The following is a 16,965-nucleotide window of genomic DNA, read 5'->3' on the forward strand; positions in this document are numbered from 1 at the left end:
TTTTAGATGCATCATTCAGATAATTGTTTTTAGAAACAAAGCTTTGGTGTTGTAGAGAGTATGCAGGGAATGCAGAAGGACAGATACCTCCAGCTGTAGGCCCAGCTCTGTGAGATTTGCTGTTAGACAAGACAACTTCATCTTCCCACTACTGACTTCACTTGGGTGAAAAGAGAACAGAAGTCTTTGCCCTCTGGTTTGGAAATTTTGTTTAACCTTCAAACTGGCAATGCCAAGGGTTCCAAGTCCTCTACCTCCAAAAGAAATGTCCAGTGGCCCTGTAGCTGAGAGCTGGTGCCACACAAAGATCCAGGTAGTGAAATTCTCCCACATGTGGACCATCAGTAACTTTAGCTTTTGCAGGCAGGAAATGGGTGAAGTCATTCAAAGTTCAACCTTTTCATCAGAAGCCAATGATCAACTGAAATGGTGTTTGAGAGTATACCCAAAAGGGCAAGATGAAGAAAGCAAAGATTACCTGTCACTTTACCTGATACTGCTCAGCTGTCCAAAGAGTATATTTTTGGCAAAATTCAAATTCTCCATCCTGAATGACAAGGGAGAAGTAACCAAAGCAGTAAAAAGTCAGAGAGCATATAGGTTTGTACAAGGCAAAGACTGGGGATTCAAAAAATTCATCCATAGAGATGTTCTCTTGGATGAAGACTACAGGTTTCTCCCTGATGACAAGCTGACCCTCTTCTGTGAGGTGAGTGTGGTGCAAGATTCCGTCACCATTTCTGGCCATAATACCAGGAAGAAGGTAAAGGTTCCCGAGTGCCAGCTGGCCGATGAGCTAGGAGGACTTTGGGAGAATTCCTGGTTCACAGACTGTTATTTCTGTGTGGCTGGCCAGGAAGTCCAGGCTCACAAAGCTATCTTAGCAGCTCGCTCTCCAGTGTTTAGGGCCATGTTTGGACATGCAATGGAGGAGAGCAAAAAGAATCGGGTGGAAATCATTGATGTGGAGCCTGGAGTGTTTAAGGAAATGATGTGCTTCATTTACACGGGGAAGGCTCCGAACCTGGACACAATGGCTGATGGTTTGCTGGCTGCTGCTGACAAGTATGCGCTGGAGCGTTTGAAGGTCATGTGTGAGGAAGCCCTCAGCAGTCACCTGAATGAGGAGAATGCTGCAGAAATGCTCACCTTGGCTGACCTCCACAGCGCAGATCAATTGAAAACTCAGGCAGTGGATTTCATCAACTCTCATGCTGAGGATGTCATGGAGACCTCGGGGTGGCAGACAATGGTGGCGTCCCATCCCCACTTGATGGCTGAGGTGAACCCCTCAGGACCCCCACACAAGCGCCTGAAGCAGTCCTGAGATCCTGCCTGTTGTGAGACTCCCTTGACTTTCCAGAAGCAACAGCCACTGTTGCTGCCATTGAGCACCAGGTAGACAACGCAATCTGTGGAGTTTTTCATCTGCTGTGGCGGGAAGTCTGCATCTTGGCCCCAGATTTTTAGTTTTATTATTTTCTTTAAAGGAATCACATTTTTAAAAATATATTTTATTGAATTTTAAAGAGAGGAAGGGAGAGGGATAGAGAGTTAGAAACACTGATGAGAGAGAAACATCTATTAGCTGCCTCCTGCACACTCCCTACTGGGTATTGTGCCTACAACCAAGGTACATGCCCTTGACTGGAGTCGAACCTGGGACTTTTGAGTCCGCAGGCCGACGCTCTAGACACTGAGCCAAACCGGTTAGGGAAGAATTATATTTTTTAATGTATATTTATTGAATTCAGAGAGGAAGGGAGAGAGAGAGAGAGAGAAAGCCAAGATAGATGCATTGCAAGGGATAGAAACTGCAACCCAGGGATGCCCCTTTGAGTGGAATCAAACCCCTGATCCTTCATGTCTGAGACAAAGCTCTAACCAGTGACACAACGGCCAGGATGAGAAAAATCTTATATTGGACCATTTGAATTTTTAAAATGTTCAAATGTGTGTCTTTAGGGATTTGCTTGTTCTGCAGATGTTGTGGTCATCTCTTTATTATATGTGACAACCAAAACTGCTCTTGTTGTTGTGACCTCATAATAAAGTGACATCATGAAAGACCAACTTTTGCCTCGTGACTTTATTTGCAATGTGTCCACATGATTTCTTTTTCTTTTGCAGTGACTCTCACTTTGCAGCCAGGAAGAGCTAATAGTCTTGTCTTCCTACCTCGAGGTTTGATAAGCCTCTGTGTGAGATGTGGTCCTCACGGTGCACATGGGTCTCTCTTGGTTCTGAGTGTTTTCATGACCGGGGTGCTCAGACTTTTACCTCTGGGAGACATTACTGGGAGATAGAAGTGGGAGACACTTGGAATTGGGCTTCTGGAGGATGTAGTGATGATTGGAAAGAGTGGAATATGAATGTCCAGAAGGGACTCTTTCTTCTTGGCTGTGCTAAAACCCATATCCACTGCAATGTCTTTTTTTTTTTTTTTTTTTTAACTATCAATTACTTTATTTTTTTTTTTTAAATTTCTTTATTGATTAAGGTGTCACATATTTGTCCTCATCCCCCCATTCCCATCCCACACCCCTCCCCTTGGATGCCCCAACCCTCTGTTGAACTTAAGCATTGGTTAGGCTCATATGCATGCACACAAGACCTTTGGTTGATCTCTCCCCCCTCCCCCCACCCTCCCCTATCCTCCCTCTGAGGCCCGATAGTCCGATCGATGCCTCCTTGTTTCTGGTTCTGTTCTTGTTCATCAGTCTATGTTGTTCATCATTTCCCCTAGATGAGCGAAATCATGTGTCACTAGAGATATACTTATAAGAATTGAATGTGCGACGAGCAATAATAGTTATGCTGACAGGCAAATGAATCAGTCTGTAGTGAGTTTCTTTCTGGACCAACAGTTCTTTTGAGACCCAATATCAATGTCCACCAGTTCGCTATGAGTACATGTCGGCACTGACCCCTCAGCTCTGGATGGTGGACAAATGGTGGTAATGCAGGTCCGACTCCCACTGGTTTGGTCTCGGCCGGACCCAGGGGCACTGATTCACCCGGATCCAGGGGCCCACGGCCTCACCCGGACCCGGGGCCAGGCTCACCCGGATCCAGGGACCCACGGCCTCACCCGGACCTGGGGCCAGGCCCACCCGGATCCAGGGGCCCGCGGCCCCCCCCGGACCCGGGGCCAGGCCCACCCGGACCCAGGCTCACCCGGATCCAGGGGCCCGCGGCCTCACCCGGACCCGGGACCCAGGCTCACCCGGATCCAGGGGCCCGCGGCCTCACCCGGACCCGGGACCCAGGCCCACCCGCATCCAGGGGCCCGCGGCCTCACCCGGACCCGGGACCCAGGCCCACCCGGATCCAGGGGCCCGCGGCCTCACCCGGACCCGGGACCCAGGCCCACCCGGATCCAGGGGCCCGCGGCCTCACCCGGACCCGGGACCCAGGCCCACCTGGATCCAGGGGCCCGCGGCCTCACCCGGACCCGGGACCCAGGCCCACCCGGATCCAGGGGCCCGCGGCCTCACCCGGACCCGGGACCCAGGCTCACCCGGATCCAGGGGCGCACGGCCTCGCCCGGACCCTGGATTCAGCCTCACCCGGACCCGGGGCCCAGCCTCACCCTGACCCAGTTCCCAGCCTCACCCGGACCCAGGGGCACGCGACTTCACCCGGATCCGGGACCCAGCGGAGTTTCGTCTTCTTGATCCCAATTCCTGTTGGTCAATTCCCTCTCAGCAATTCCTTCGGCCATTTTCTCAGAGTTCCAGGGCAGCCACCGCAGAACTCGTTGGGCAGCGGGCTCGGCAAAGCTCCGGTGTGCCCGGTGCGCGGCGGCGGGCTGGTCCGGGGTGGCTGCGTCGGCCCTTGGGTCTGCAGCGGTGGCCGGTCGCCGAGCGTGCGCACCTGGCCGCTTCCGGGGCGTTGAGATTCTTGAAGGACTCGGAGGTCAGCAAGCGCGTAGTCTCCCACCCCATGTCTCCCAGGGGCTCGTCTGTCCGTGCTCGGCAGCGAGTGAAGCCTTCCCCTCAGCCGGAGACCGCTGGGGGAACTGCGCCGAGCACGTTCCAGGCCGCCATTGTGTCGCCTGAGCCGTAGTTTTTAAAGTGTGGTCTTTGGGTCACCGGCATCAGCTTCATCCCGCGTACCCCTCTCTTTTATTCTAGTTGTATAGCATCCGCTCAGTTAGCCCTCCGGTGGTTCTGGATGGTGTCCGCTCCACTCTCCCGTTGTAGTCTCAAAACCGTTGTGGTAGGCAGCAATCAGGCTTCTGCCCTATGCCTCCATCTTGGTCCTTGTTTGTATAGTTAAGTCTTGATTGTTGTTGGTGTCACTGGGAGGAATTGTCCTCCAGGCCTATTGGCCGTGCGGACCCTCTGTGTCTATAAAGGAAGAGTTGCTGTGCGGGAGACACGCCTATGTGCCGGGTCTTGGTGCAGCAAGGCTTCGGCGCTCACTGCGTCTGCCTCTTGAATGTGTCCCTTATGGGAGTGGTCGAAATCTGATGTCATCTCACACCGACCACTAGATGCCTTCGTTTCTGGGTCTCCAATGGAGTGTAGGTCAGCTACTGCCTGTGGCCCCTCAGCAGGAATTACAGCATCCCTTATATTCGTGACCTGTTTCGGTGTCTTCCCCTTTTGGCTGCCTCCCTATCGCTCAGCTTCCCCAATCTCCCTAGGTGGTCGCTCTTGATACCCCCCTTTGTGGGCTGAGTGCAAAGTCTTGGTGTTGTTAAGCCTTGATTGCTGTTGGTACACTGGGAGGATGTGACCTCCAGTCCAATTGGCTGTGAGGATCAGCTGTGTCTATGCCGGGAGACAGCCCCATTCAACTAGACTTGCAAAATTGTAAAAGCCTCTGTGTTCAGCTTGGATGGGGCGGAGTTACAGGGCGGAGCCTACCGCCTTGGCTTCCCGTCAGCCCCGCCCTATGAGGTTCCTGTGTCTCAGTGTCCCTCTGTACTCCCAGCAAACACCTCTGAGAGAAAAGCGCCCTGGAGTTTCGCGCGCTGCCAAACAGTCTAGTTTCTCCCCCAATGAATTTGGATTCCCAGATTCTCTCCCGGAACTGGGTTTCCGTGTAGTCAGAATTGGGGCTCACCTCAGTCTGGCGCTTTTGTCTCCTTCCCTCCAGGGCGACTCAGCGGCACAGTCAACAGCCCATCCTCCACGCACAATCCTGTGTGCGCCTCCGGTGCTCTGCTCTTCGCCGCCTCTCTGCATCTCTGCCTTACAGCCCAGCTTTCCCCAGTATGAGCATGGCTTCCCCGGGTCTTTCCCGGAACTGGGGTTCAGTGCAGTTGGAACTGGGGGTTCAGCACAGTCCGGAGCTTTTGTCTCCTTCCCGCTAGGGCAATCCAGCGGCACAGGCAACAGACCCTCCTCTGCGCACATTCCCGTGCGCGGCTCCGGCGCAGCTCCTCTGTGTCTCTGTCCCACAGCCCAGACTCCCCCAGCATGAGCCCGGCTTCCCAGGGTTTCGCCGGGCACTGGGGTTCAGTGCAGTCGGAGCTGGGGTTCAGCACAATCTGGCGCTTTTATCTCCTTCCCGCCAGAGAACGCCAGCCAGGCGGCCAGCCGCCCCTTCCTCTCCGGCTCCGGCTTCCCCGCACGCGCGCGGGCTCGTGTCTCCGCCCGTGTCTCCATACCTCAAGCTTTTACGGCTTCTCTGATTTTCCTTGTGGTTTTCTTTTTCCTTCTAATTGTGCGCATTTCAGTCAGCCAGCTTTCCTGTGGTTCTGGATGATGTCCGTTTTGACTTTTAGTTGTGTTTTTGATATTGTTGTGCCCGGCTGTAGGTTAGGTGTTTAACCTATGCCGCCATCTTGGTTTCTCTCCACTGCAATGTCTTCACCACCTCCCCACTTTTACTGCAATATGTGCCCAAACCTGTTGGCCAACTAGGGGTATTATTACTGGATTATGAAGGTGGAAGTGTGACCTTTATAAATGTAGCTCAAAGTTTCTTTAAATGTAGAATCTCCTCTTGCTTTTTCTCTTCCCATCTTAAGCCTATCTTTTGCTTTAGTCACTGCTGACTAGAAATTGATTAGGTATCTTTCTATATGCTGGGCAACTCCAATATCTAAGGAAGGCTTTTTCCTGGTAAATTATCAATTAAGACAAATATGTTATTCTTTTTTGTTTTTAGTTTCCCTTTATGTCATGAAAATCCATTTACTGTATTGTTAAATATGATGAGAATATTTAAAACATAAGTATCTATTTGTGCTTTACTCAGTTTGGGAAAATCATCACCCATGGTGCATGGCATAGAATATGTTCTCTGGATTTTGCTCTATTTCTAAACTTTCATCAGGAAGTATGATAATAGATGACAGGGGTGTCTGAAAAAGGTAAAATTAAATGCAAGAGGTTGCTTATTTCACATAGCATATTCTTTAGGTCTGTTCATGCTGCTCCAAAGTTTAAGAGATCCCCTTTTATAGCTAAATAGTATTCCATTGTGTAAATATCCCACAGCTTTTTTATCCATTTGCCTACTGATGGGCACTTGGGCTGTTTCCTAATCTTAGTTTTTGGGCAATGGAAACTAAGGAGAAAATAGACAAATGGAACTATAGCAAAATAAAAAGCTTCTGCACAGCAAAAGAAATCACCATCAAAATGATCAGGAAACCCACTGTATAGGCAACCATATTGTCAATGTGATCTGATATGGAATATCCAAATTATATAAAGTACTCATACAATTCAACAAAAGGAAGAGAAACAATTCCAATAAAAATGGGCAGAAGGCCTGATTAGACATTTCTCCAGTAGAATGACCAAGTTGTGGTACAATCATAGAGTGGAATACTTTGAGACAAAATAATAAAAATAAGTGCTACACACAGGGGAGTACATAAATCTCACCAAAACACTTTTCTTTATTTCTTTAATTTCAAATATATTTTTATTGACTTCAGAGAGGAAGGGAGAGGGAGAGAGAGAAAGAAGCATCAATGATGAGAGGGAATCATTGATTGGCTGCCTCCTTTAGGACCCTGACCAAGGATCGAGCCTGCAACCCGGGCATGTTCTCTTGACTGGAATCGAACTTGGAACCCTTCAATCCACAGGCTGACACTCTATCCACTGAATCAAACAAGCTAGGGCCATATTTGACTTCTTCATAGTCAGGATAGGTATAAATCAGGGTGCCATTTTCTCGAGAAATGGTTATTTTCTGTAGGGTCTCTCCAAACTCATTGTTATATGGTTCTTTCACTGCTGAAATTCCAAATATAAAAATAAAAGATTAATGTGAAAAGATCAGCCCACTCAATTCTAACTCAAACTGACCTTTTTTTTTTTTTCCAACAGCTGCCTTCAACCTTAAATAAGAGGACAAAATATAGAATATTATTTAAGATGTCACTAAAGCTCATGGCTATTTTTGCAGGAGGAACTTCTCAAGAGAATGGGCTCTCTATGGAATACGACTCAAGGAATGCAAAACAACGTGAAGCCAGAAGCTACCAAAGCCAAGTCATTGGAGGTAGGGATGAACATGTTCTGTTTATTTTTACTTTAATATATTTATGCAGCTTGAGAAATCCTGGCATATAGTTTAGATAAATTGAAGTTAAAGTGTAATGGTTAAAGGATAATAATTTCTGCCCAGGAAAAATGTAGTCATTTTAAGAGATATATCAACAATCACAAATATAGTGGCCAAATATACATATGGTTTAAAACAATGCATACAATTAACTCTCTGCACACATATGGAAACTAGTGGAAAGAATGCTAATATAGTTAACTCTTGAACAGGGGGTGAGGGGAGGCCAATTCTAGGGTCTTACCTGCTTGCAATCAAATATCCATGCATAACTTTTGACTTTCCCATAGTTTTCTTATTCCTTCTTATCTATGAGGCATTATTTGCAAACTCCCATGGAAACCAAATTCCAGGGATGTTCAAGTCCTATATTTATATAAAATTGTATAAAACAATGCATATAGTTGACCCTCTGCATTAATGGATTTGCAACATCAGGTCAAATATATCATCTTTGGTCTGCCCGGCATGATTCTTTGAAGGAAACACACACACATAGATGTTGTTCAAGGGTCAATCTATTGTGTGTGTGCAAGACTTGAGAGGTATTCCCAGTTTAACTAAATCTTTTCAGAAATGGAATATAAGACAATACCACACTAAGTTTGACTATGACACAGAGGAAAGAAATAAAGTAGTGCCAATAATATGGTGTATATTTAAATATTTTTAAATATATAATAAAAGAAAGCAAAGGAGCAATAGAAAAAGGAGGTAATGGAGAAAAATAATTGATGGAGTAAGAACTGTGAAGAAGCATCCCAGGGAACCTTTATTTATTTATTTTTTAAATTATTGATTTCAGAGAGAAAGGGAGAGAGAAAAATATCAGTGATGAGAGAAAATCATTATTCAGTTGCCTACCTTCATCTGCCCTCTACTGCAGATCAAGCCCTAAACTTGGCATGTGCCATGACCTGGTATTGAGTCATGACCTCCTCGTTCATAGGTGGACACTCAACCACTGAGCTGTATCAGTTTGGCTAGCCTTGTACCCATAAGAGAGTTTGATTTAATAGAAAAAGAGACCAGGAACATAGGGTCAGGGTGAACAGAAGGGCAAATACTCATGACATTTGAGGTATGAGGCAAAAAGTTTCTCAAATACTTTCCTTATGAGTTTAAGGAAATAATGGGAGTTTGACATTCTGTTTAGTGTGAGAGTATGCAATCCCTTTGATCTGCTATCTGTGCAGGAGTATGTGGCCCTTAGGAAGGTGATGATCAAAGCAGAATATCAGAAGATGCATCAATTTCTCTATGAAGAGGAGCGTCTCTATCTGGACATGATAGAGAAAGAATCAAAGGAGATCTTCCACCAACTGGAAGAAAGCAAGATCAGAAGGACCCGACAGACAGAAAGCCTGAGAGAAATGTTCAAAGAGCAGATGGGCATGTGCCACAAGCCAGATGTGGAGCTGATCCAGGTGAGAGGGGAGGGTCCATACTCAGAGAGAGGAATCCTTTTCTGGACAATGTGGCTATGATACCTGCATACACCATTACCTTCAACTAAATGATTATGCTTTTGGATTCCCATCATAGTGTCTGTTCAGTCAGTCACTTATTTTCTTTGGGAGCTCTTTGCCTAAGTAGCTGACATAGGATAAAGTGATTTCAGTGTAATCTGAAGCACTACCTCTACAGAGGGATTGTCCAAATTCAGTCAATCTCTGAGAAGGGGAACATTAAGTTTGCTGTGGTGATTTTATATTTAGACTAGTGGCCCAGTGCACAAAATCCATGCACATTAAAAAGGAATTAATTAGAGGAAATATTTTAATATTGCTATTTGCCCTTTCTCTATAAGAGAAATGTAAGAGATGAAAGAAAATTAGGAAAATGTATATGAAAATCTTCCTCCTGTCAGAGTCTGGGGCCCACTGCAGGACCCAGAGTCAAGTCATTGTCCACCCACACATGCCTCGAAATCATGCGAGACCCAGGCCTGGCCAGCTCCACCCCCGTCAGGCCCCGCCGAATGGAGGGTGCAGCCTCAGGTCCCCTGGCCCAGCGCTGGGCCAGGGGCACAGCCTCAGGTCCCCTGTCAAGTCCCACTGGGTGGGAGTTGAAGCCTCAGGCCCAGCACCACTCATCTTCAGGTCCCTGCTGATTACTCATTGAGGCTCGTTATGGGAACTCAGCCTCCGATGTGGGTGCAGCCATCTTGTGTTACAGAAACCCCACCTCTGCTGTGGGTGACGCCATCTTTGTGATGGTGTGATAGTCAATTTACATATTCCCTTTTTATTAGATAGGGCTAGAGGCATGATACATGAAATTCATACAACAGTAGGCCTTCCTTCCCTTATCTGCCGGCCGGCACCGGCTTCCCTCTGGCACCTGGGACCCAGACTTTCCTCCCACCAGCCACAGGAAGGCAGCTGGGACCCAGGCTTCCCTCGCAGCCCTGGCTTGGGAGGATGGAAGGACGTCTGATATAATTAGCATATTACGTTTTTATTATTATAGATTCCCTTAATCCACAATTACTCTGTTATTACCACAAAAGCAACTTGCTAAAGACATTGAAGTTTTGACCCTTGCCTAGGCATGATTTCTAGAATTTGGCAATCAATTTTAAAGCTCTCTCTATTTTTCATTGGATGCCCTGTTTTGCTTTCATTGTTATAAATGATCAGATCTCTCCTTGGGAAGAAGACTTGGAAATGACTGACATTGGAAACCTAGACCTGGTTGCATCATTTCACTTCTCTGCCTGACCTCCTTCCATCCTCAGGACACCTTGAGAAAGCTCTGCATGTTTTAGTTTAAGTGCTATTATTAAGGTGGCCTCTGATTGTTCCTTAAAGGGGGAATAGGAAAAAGTACAATATTAAAACACACCCTAAATATATATGGAAACAATTTGCATGTTTACCTTCTTTTTCTGTTTGTTTTGCAGGATCTGGGAAATGTATTGGAAAGGTGAGTTTACACTAATTCTTTCTGAGAAATTCAGTGTCTTCTGGATGAGTGAGCTGTACATGTTTTGAGCTAGAAATCTTTTCCTCTGTAGCTATTTCCCATTTTATTTTTCAAAAATGGCCCTAAAGCCTTCTGGTCTCAGAAGTTTCCTTCTCATGTGGCTGAATTCAAACATATCTAAAAACATCTGATCTCTGGGTTTTCTTCCAGCTCCTCTCCTCCATACTCTCTCTAATTATCACAATAGACATTACTGGAGCGATTGTTATAAGATATCCCAGAAAAGGTACCAACACTGCAGAGTTGGAAGGTGAGAAAATCAGGAAAGAGGGAGCTTTCCTATGAACAGATGAGAATTGCTTTTGTCCCTAGGACTAGCAATGACTCAAGCCAGGTTCATCACTGCATGTCCCCTTGTAAGCAGACCTTAAGGGGAATGACATCCTGGTGTTCCCTAAGAAGTTAGACCTTCAGGAGCAGGGCTGCCAGGCGGGAGTTAGGTTTCCTTGCTTGGCAAAAAAAGGAGAGCAGAGCTATTTGGCTCTGTGGACTCTTAGCTTTCACACACTGAATGTCTCATTGGTGATGGCTTGCAGAATTAAGTCCCAAAGGGTCTGCCTGCATGTTCTGCTCCCTGTAAGATATCCAGGAGTTTGCATTCCCTGAGGTGGAGTAGATGGATAAAATGACTCTCAATCATTTTAGGAATGCAATAATATCTCAGAAGAATGGGGAAGTTGACATTTGATGTAAATTAAATTTAGAAAAGAAGGTAGCATTTCTTATATTCTGAAGAGGGTAGACTACAATGTATAACCCATTAGCTCAGAATGAGAGGATCCTAATGAAACATCTTGGATGAAAAGCTGTGATTGTGTGACTAACTTTTGGCTGCAAATGCCACTGATGTCATTATTCATGAGACTGAATTGGTGCAGAATCAAAAGCCTCAGCCAGTGAATCTGGTTCTAACTTCATGGTGCTTCATTGGACTCTTAGACATGCTGAACAGGTTTAGAGGTAAGAGCCTGCCCTGTAGCATCCAGTCTCAATTTCTTTGTGGTTCTTAGGTTTTCAGGTTCTTTTTCTATTTTAACTCTATTTATTTTTTTGTGTGTGTGGCATACTGGCAGTCCATGACTTTCCAAAATTAGTATCTTCTTTCCTTGTGTAGTTATATCAGAATTAGAGGCCCAGTGCACGAATTTGTTCATAGATTGGGTCCCTCAGCCTGGCTGGCAATCCGGGCCAATTGCACAGTCCTGATCTGTGCCAATCTAGGCTGGCCGGCCAGGGGGAGGGACCATGGGAGGTTTGCTGGCCATGGGAGGTTGGCTGTGGGAGCGCACTGACCACCAGGGGGCAGCTCTTGCATTGAGCACAACCATATGGTTCAACCATATTAGGCTAATAGTAGAGACCAGGTCTAAGCCTCCAGAGCTGAAATTGAGATTATACAGAATGTAGGGTTTGAACAGATAATGAAAAGCAAAAGCATTCTCTTCAGAAATTACTAATTTATTCATAGCATGAATTTCCATCAAATGTTTTGATTCTTGAAAATGTAACAGGTGTCACTTATACTCTAATAACAGCCTACATAATAGCAAAGTGCTGTCTATTTATTAAATAGTATCAAGGACAATCAACACAAGAAGAATTTTCTAAAGGAAAGGCAAAGTTTTGTGTGTGACCTGAAACAAACTACCCAAAGGTTGCCATAAATCTCTGCTTCACACTGTCACACAGGTGATTATATGTGCAGAAGTTTTGTTTTCTTCTTCTGTGTAATGTAAAGGACATCTGTGTGCTGTAGAGTTAGTGATAACATTTGCTTTTTGTGAATGAGCCAGGTGCACTCCCTTTGCTGTCTTTATTTTGATTACATTGGAAGAGGGACAAATGAAAAGACTCTGCCCCTCAGGGCATGGAAATTCCATTTATTGACCTGATTTTTGCCTCTCTCTGCAGTGGATAATGTCCTGAGTCATGGAACCATCAGTCTCTGCATAAGCCTTTCTGAGGATGTGAGGAGTGTGCTGTTTGGAACTGACCATCCCAGCATGTCCAGGGAGCCTCAGGAGTGTGGCGTTTTGCTGCATGGGGAACTCATACCTTCACCTCTGGTAGACATTACTGGGAGGTGGATGTGCCACACATCTTGAGTTGGATTCTGGGAGTGTGTAAAGATATCATCATAAGGGATAATGATTTTTTTTATTGATTTTGAAGAAGCATCTCTTCTGTTTTCATTAAAGCTGAATGATCATTATTATCTCCCCACTAACCGCCCACTCTTAGTTCATCATGTGAAAATGCCTGTGGGTAAGATTGGAGTGTACCTGGATTATGACAAAGGAATTGTGAGCTTCCGTGATGCTGGCAATGGCTCCCTCTTATGTAGTTTAGCTTCTTCCTCCTTCTCTTCCCCTCTGAAGCCTTTCCTTTGCTTTGAAGCTTCATGGAAAATTAAGTTTTGATCATTTATTTGATGAATATCCATGTCTCTGGAAACTATTTTTATGAAATGTCCTGTGAGGCACCAGGCGATACCTAGCACATTGTAATTTAAGGGAACATAATGGTAGGTTCATAACCACATTAAATGTATAAATGTCTTTATAAATTTTCTTTTCTATTTTTTAACATATATATAATAAATATATTTTATTGTTGATATTATTATAGATGTCTCCCATTTCCCCCTTATTCCCCACCTCCAAGCCCCTAACCTCTCCCACACCCCAGGTCTTCAATACCATATTGTGATGGGCTATGCATGTAAGTTATTTTGTTTTGTCTTCTCACTCCCCCATCTTCACATCAAGGTATGTCAGTCTGTACCATTCCTCCATGCTTCTGGTCTTATTTTATTGGTGAATTCATTTCATTCGTTTGATTCCACAAAAAAGTGAGATCATGTGATACTTGTCTTTCTCAGATTGACTTATTTCACGTAGCATAATATTCTCCATGTCCATCCATGCTATCCCAAAGGGTAAAGATATACATGTTTTCCACAACTGCCTACTATTCCATTGTGTAAAAGCCCCACAGCTTTTTATCCATATATCTACTAATGAGCACTTGGGCTGTTTCCAAAGCTTAGCTATTGGGCAAAGGTTATTAAGTAGAAAATACACAAATGAGATTACATCAAAATAAAATCTTCTTCATAGAATAAACCACCATCAAAATGAAAAGGAGACCCACTGTATAGGAGAACATATTTGCCAATAATACATTTGATATGGGGTTAATATACAAATTATACGAAGTATTCAAAGAACTCAACAATGGAAGACAATTTAATTAAAAATGGGAAGAAGGCCTGATTACATATATCTCCTAAGAGGACATACAAATGGCCAAGAGACATGAAAAAATTCTCAAAGTCACTAATCAGCAGAAACATTCAAATTAAAACCACAAAATTTGACTCAGGTTGTGACACAATGACTGTGCCTACAGCAGAACAGTCTTGATAGGCATGTGACACACATGGAAAGCAGACACAGGAAGCTCCCACAACCTTTAGAAGCCATTCTTAACTTTATGACCAACTTTATTCCCCTCCCCCACCCCCCATCCCCTTTTCTTCTGCATAAAGAACAATCCCTCTTTTGCTGACATCTTTCTTTTTCCAAATAGATTGAGTTTCAGGTATTTCACGCAAATTTATAGCTCCAGGTGCTGGGTCCTGAAGGCTCTAATATCCTAACTAGCACTCAATGCCAGTCTCTTACTTAGCCCAAGATATTTGACTTTGATTATTATGTCACGTAATTTATGGAATTTAACTTTAATTGTCCTTTTTCATCTCAATCAGAATCCATATCCCAGAACTTTTAAAAAATACTTTCATTTTGTGAAGTACAACTTATCTTTATTTTGCTGTTACATGTGTTTGTTTGTGTGGTTTTTTAAAATTGGTTTCAGAGAGAAGAAGAGAGAGAAACACTGATGAGAAACAAACATTGATTGGCTGCTTCCTGCATGTCCCCCACAAGGATGGAGCCCAAACCCTATGCAAGTGCCCTCACCAGGAGTCCAACCTGCAAGCTCTGGGACATGGGTTGATGCTCAACCACTGATCCACACTGGCTGGGATGGAGTCATTTATTTTTTTTTTAATAAATAATATTTTTGTACTTCACTAAGGAAAAGTTGGCACTAGAAAAATTGGATAAGAAATAAAAGAAAAAAAAGTCCTTTGTCTTTGTTTTGATCAATTATGGGCCTCTAGGAGAGAGTAATTGTGCTTTTGGAGTTAAAGACTCTTTTCAATAATCATAACTGTACAAACTTACTAACATTACCTACTTTAAGTATCTATACTAATAATAGAGGAACTTGCAAATTGTCTGGGATGCCATCACAGTAACAGTAATGACCAAACAGCTGGCTGGTGAGGCAACAAGGCCAGCTGGGGGTTAGTGAGGGAGGATCAAATGACTGAACAGCAGATTGGAGGGAGGTGGTTAGGGGTGATCAGGCTGGCGGGGACAGTTAGGGGTGATCAGGCAGGTGAGCAGTTAGGAGCCAGCGGTCCCGGATTGTGAGAGGGCTGTCCAACTGCCCATTTAGGCCTGATCCCTGGGACATCCCCCAAGGGGTCCCGGATTGGAGAGAGTGCAGACTGGGCTGAGGGGACTCCCCCTGCTCCCCCTGCATGAATTTTGTGCCCCACGCCTCTAGTACATATATATGTTGCAAAAGGTTTAGAGCAGTGGTTCCCAACCTTTTTGTGGCCATGCCCCACCTAAGCATCTCTAAAACCCTATTGCCACTGTTGTGACATCTTATTCAAAAAGTGAACTCCTATTCATGTGAAGGAAACCTAAAAGGCCATTAATTTGCTCTAAACAAGCTTCCAAAGGACTTGGAATCCAGGAAAGAGAAAAATAAAACACAAAAGGACAGATGAAATACTGAGGAAGAAATTACTAAGAAATTGTTAAAAAAAAAAATCAATGGAAGTGATATGAAAAAATAGCAAATAAAGTTTCAAAACATATAATAGAGAACTGAAATGCATAAATATGTTACAATATATATTTATATACTGTATATGAGGCCCTTAGAACCATAAGAAATGAAAAAAAATTCACTGGTAATTACTCATTCCCGAATTGCCCCCCTGAAAAATCAAATTGCCACCGTGTGGGTCCTATGCCCCACATTGGGCACCACTGGTTTAGAGCCAAGGTAACAATTCCAATTTCTTACAAAATCTCTGTGTTGCCACAGCTGGCTTTTTTAGTGAGAAATATATCAGGGAAGGGATGCATCCAGCTTTAAATAGCAAGTTTTGGCAGAGTCCACATAGGAATTATTTGTTTAAAAATACTCTTTCTTTGCCAATTTCCCCCATCGAGGTGGGTTTCCATCTTGTTTCAGTGAGTTATAAACCAAGTAGTTAAAGGAGACAAAAGTGATTTTCAAAGTAGCTGCCTTGGCAGCAGGCAATAGGCTGCATAGAGGTTGTGTAAAGGGTAAGCTTCACTTAAGGACTTGTGCAGGGAGCACCCAGATAGCTAATTTGACTGTAATTTTAACAACATGTTAACAATATCTGTGATGTCAAGGCTACGGCCATGGCCATAGCCACGGCAGGACAGAGCAGCAATTTTATTTTTTAAATGATTTTTATTTATTTCAGAGAGGAATGGAGAGAGAGAGAGAGAGAGAGAGAGAGAGAGAGAGAGAGAGAGAAAACGTCAATGATGAGAGAGAATCATGGGTTGGCTGCCTCCTGCATGCACCCCACTGGGGATTGAGCCTGCAATCCATATTCCCTTACCCTGAATCAAACCAGGACTTCCTGGTTCATAAGTTCCGGCTCAAATACTGAACTACGTATTCTCAAAGTGCCAGAACAGTGAAAACAACCCTGGCTGTGTTGGTGCAGTGGTTACAGCATCAGCCCAGGGTGTGATTCCCAGTAAAGGTCAAGCACATTGCTTGAAGGTTTGATCCCCTGCCCTGGTCTGGGCATGTAAGGGAAGCAACCAATCTATACATCTCTTTCAGGTCTATGTTTTTCTCTTGCTTTCTTGGTCTCTCTCTGCCTACACCCTACCCTCACTCTTTAAAAAAATCTATGGAAAAAATACTCTAAGGTGAGAATTAAAATAATAATAATAAAATTGTAAGAAATATAAAGCACTTCCTATATAACAGAACATAGTTGAAATATTTTCAAGTGCACACAGTAAAATATTTCCACGTTTTTGGACATTTGCTATAGCCACTAGTTAATGAAATAATCCATTCTATCTGTAAGATAAAAATAGAAATTCTTTTTTCTTTTTCTTTTTTTAGATCCTTACCCAAGGACATTTTTCAGAAAGTTGAAGGCAGGGGAGAGACCGAGAGAAACATCAATGTGAGAGAGACACATACTTCGGTTGTCTCCTTCTGGGGCCCTGAACAAGGCCCGGGATCCAGCCTGCAACCAAGGAATAGGCCCTTGACCTGAACTGAACCAAAGACACAGTG

At 44.5% G+C, this 16,965-nt stretch overlaps 1 protein-coding gene across 1 annotated transcript; it reads left to right on the top strand.

Annotated features, from left to right (window-relative positions):
* Positions 1–229: 229 nt before the first annotated feature.
* LOC307110160 (speckle-type POZ protein-like) lies at positions 230–1,327 on the top strand (the record flags this gene model as incomplete). Its single annotated transcript, XM_079789178.1, has 1 exon — positions 230–1,327. One exon carries the CDS (start codon positions 230–232, stop codon positions 1,325–1,327), a length of 1,098 nt encoding a protein of 365 aa, XP_079645304.1.
* Between the last annotated feature and the right edge of the window lie 15,638 nt (positions 1,328–16,965).

The sequence above is a fragment of the Cnephaeus nilssonii genome (assembly GCF_951640355.1).
Source record: "Cnephaeus nilssonii genome assembly, chromosome: 13".
In the NCBI taxonomy this organism is placed as follows: domain Eukaryota; kingdom Metazoa; phylum Chordata; class Mammalia; order Chiroptera; family Vespertilionidae; genus Cnephaeus; species Cnephaeus nilssonii.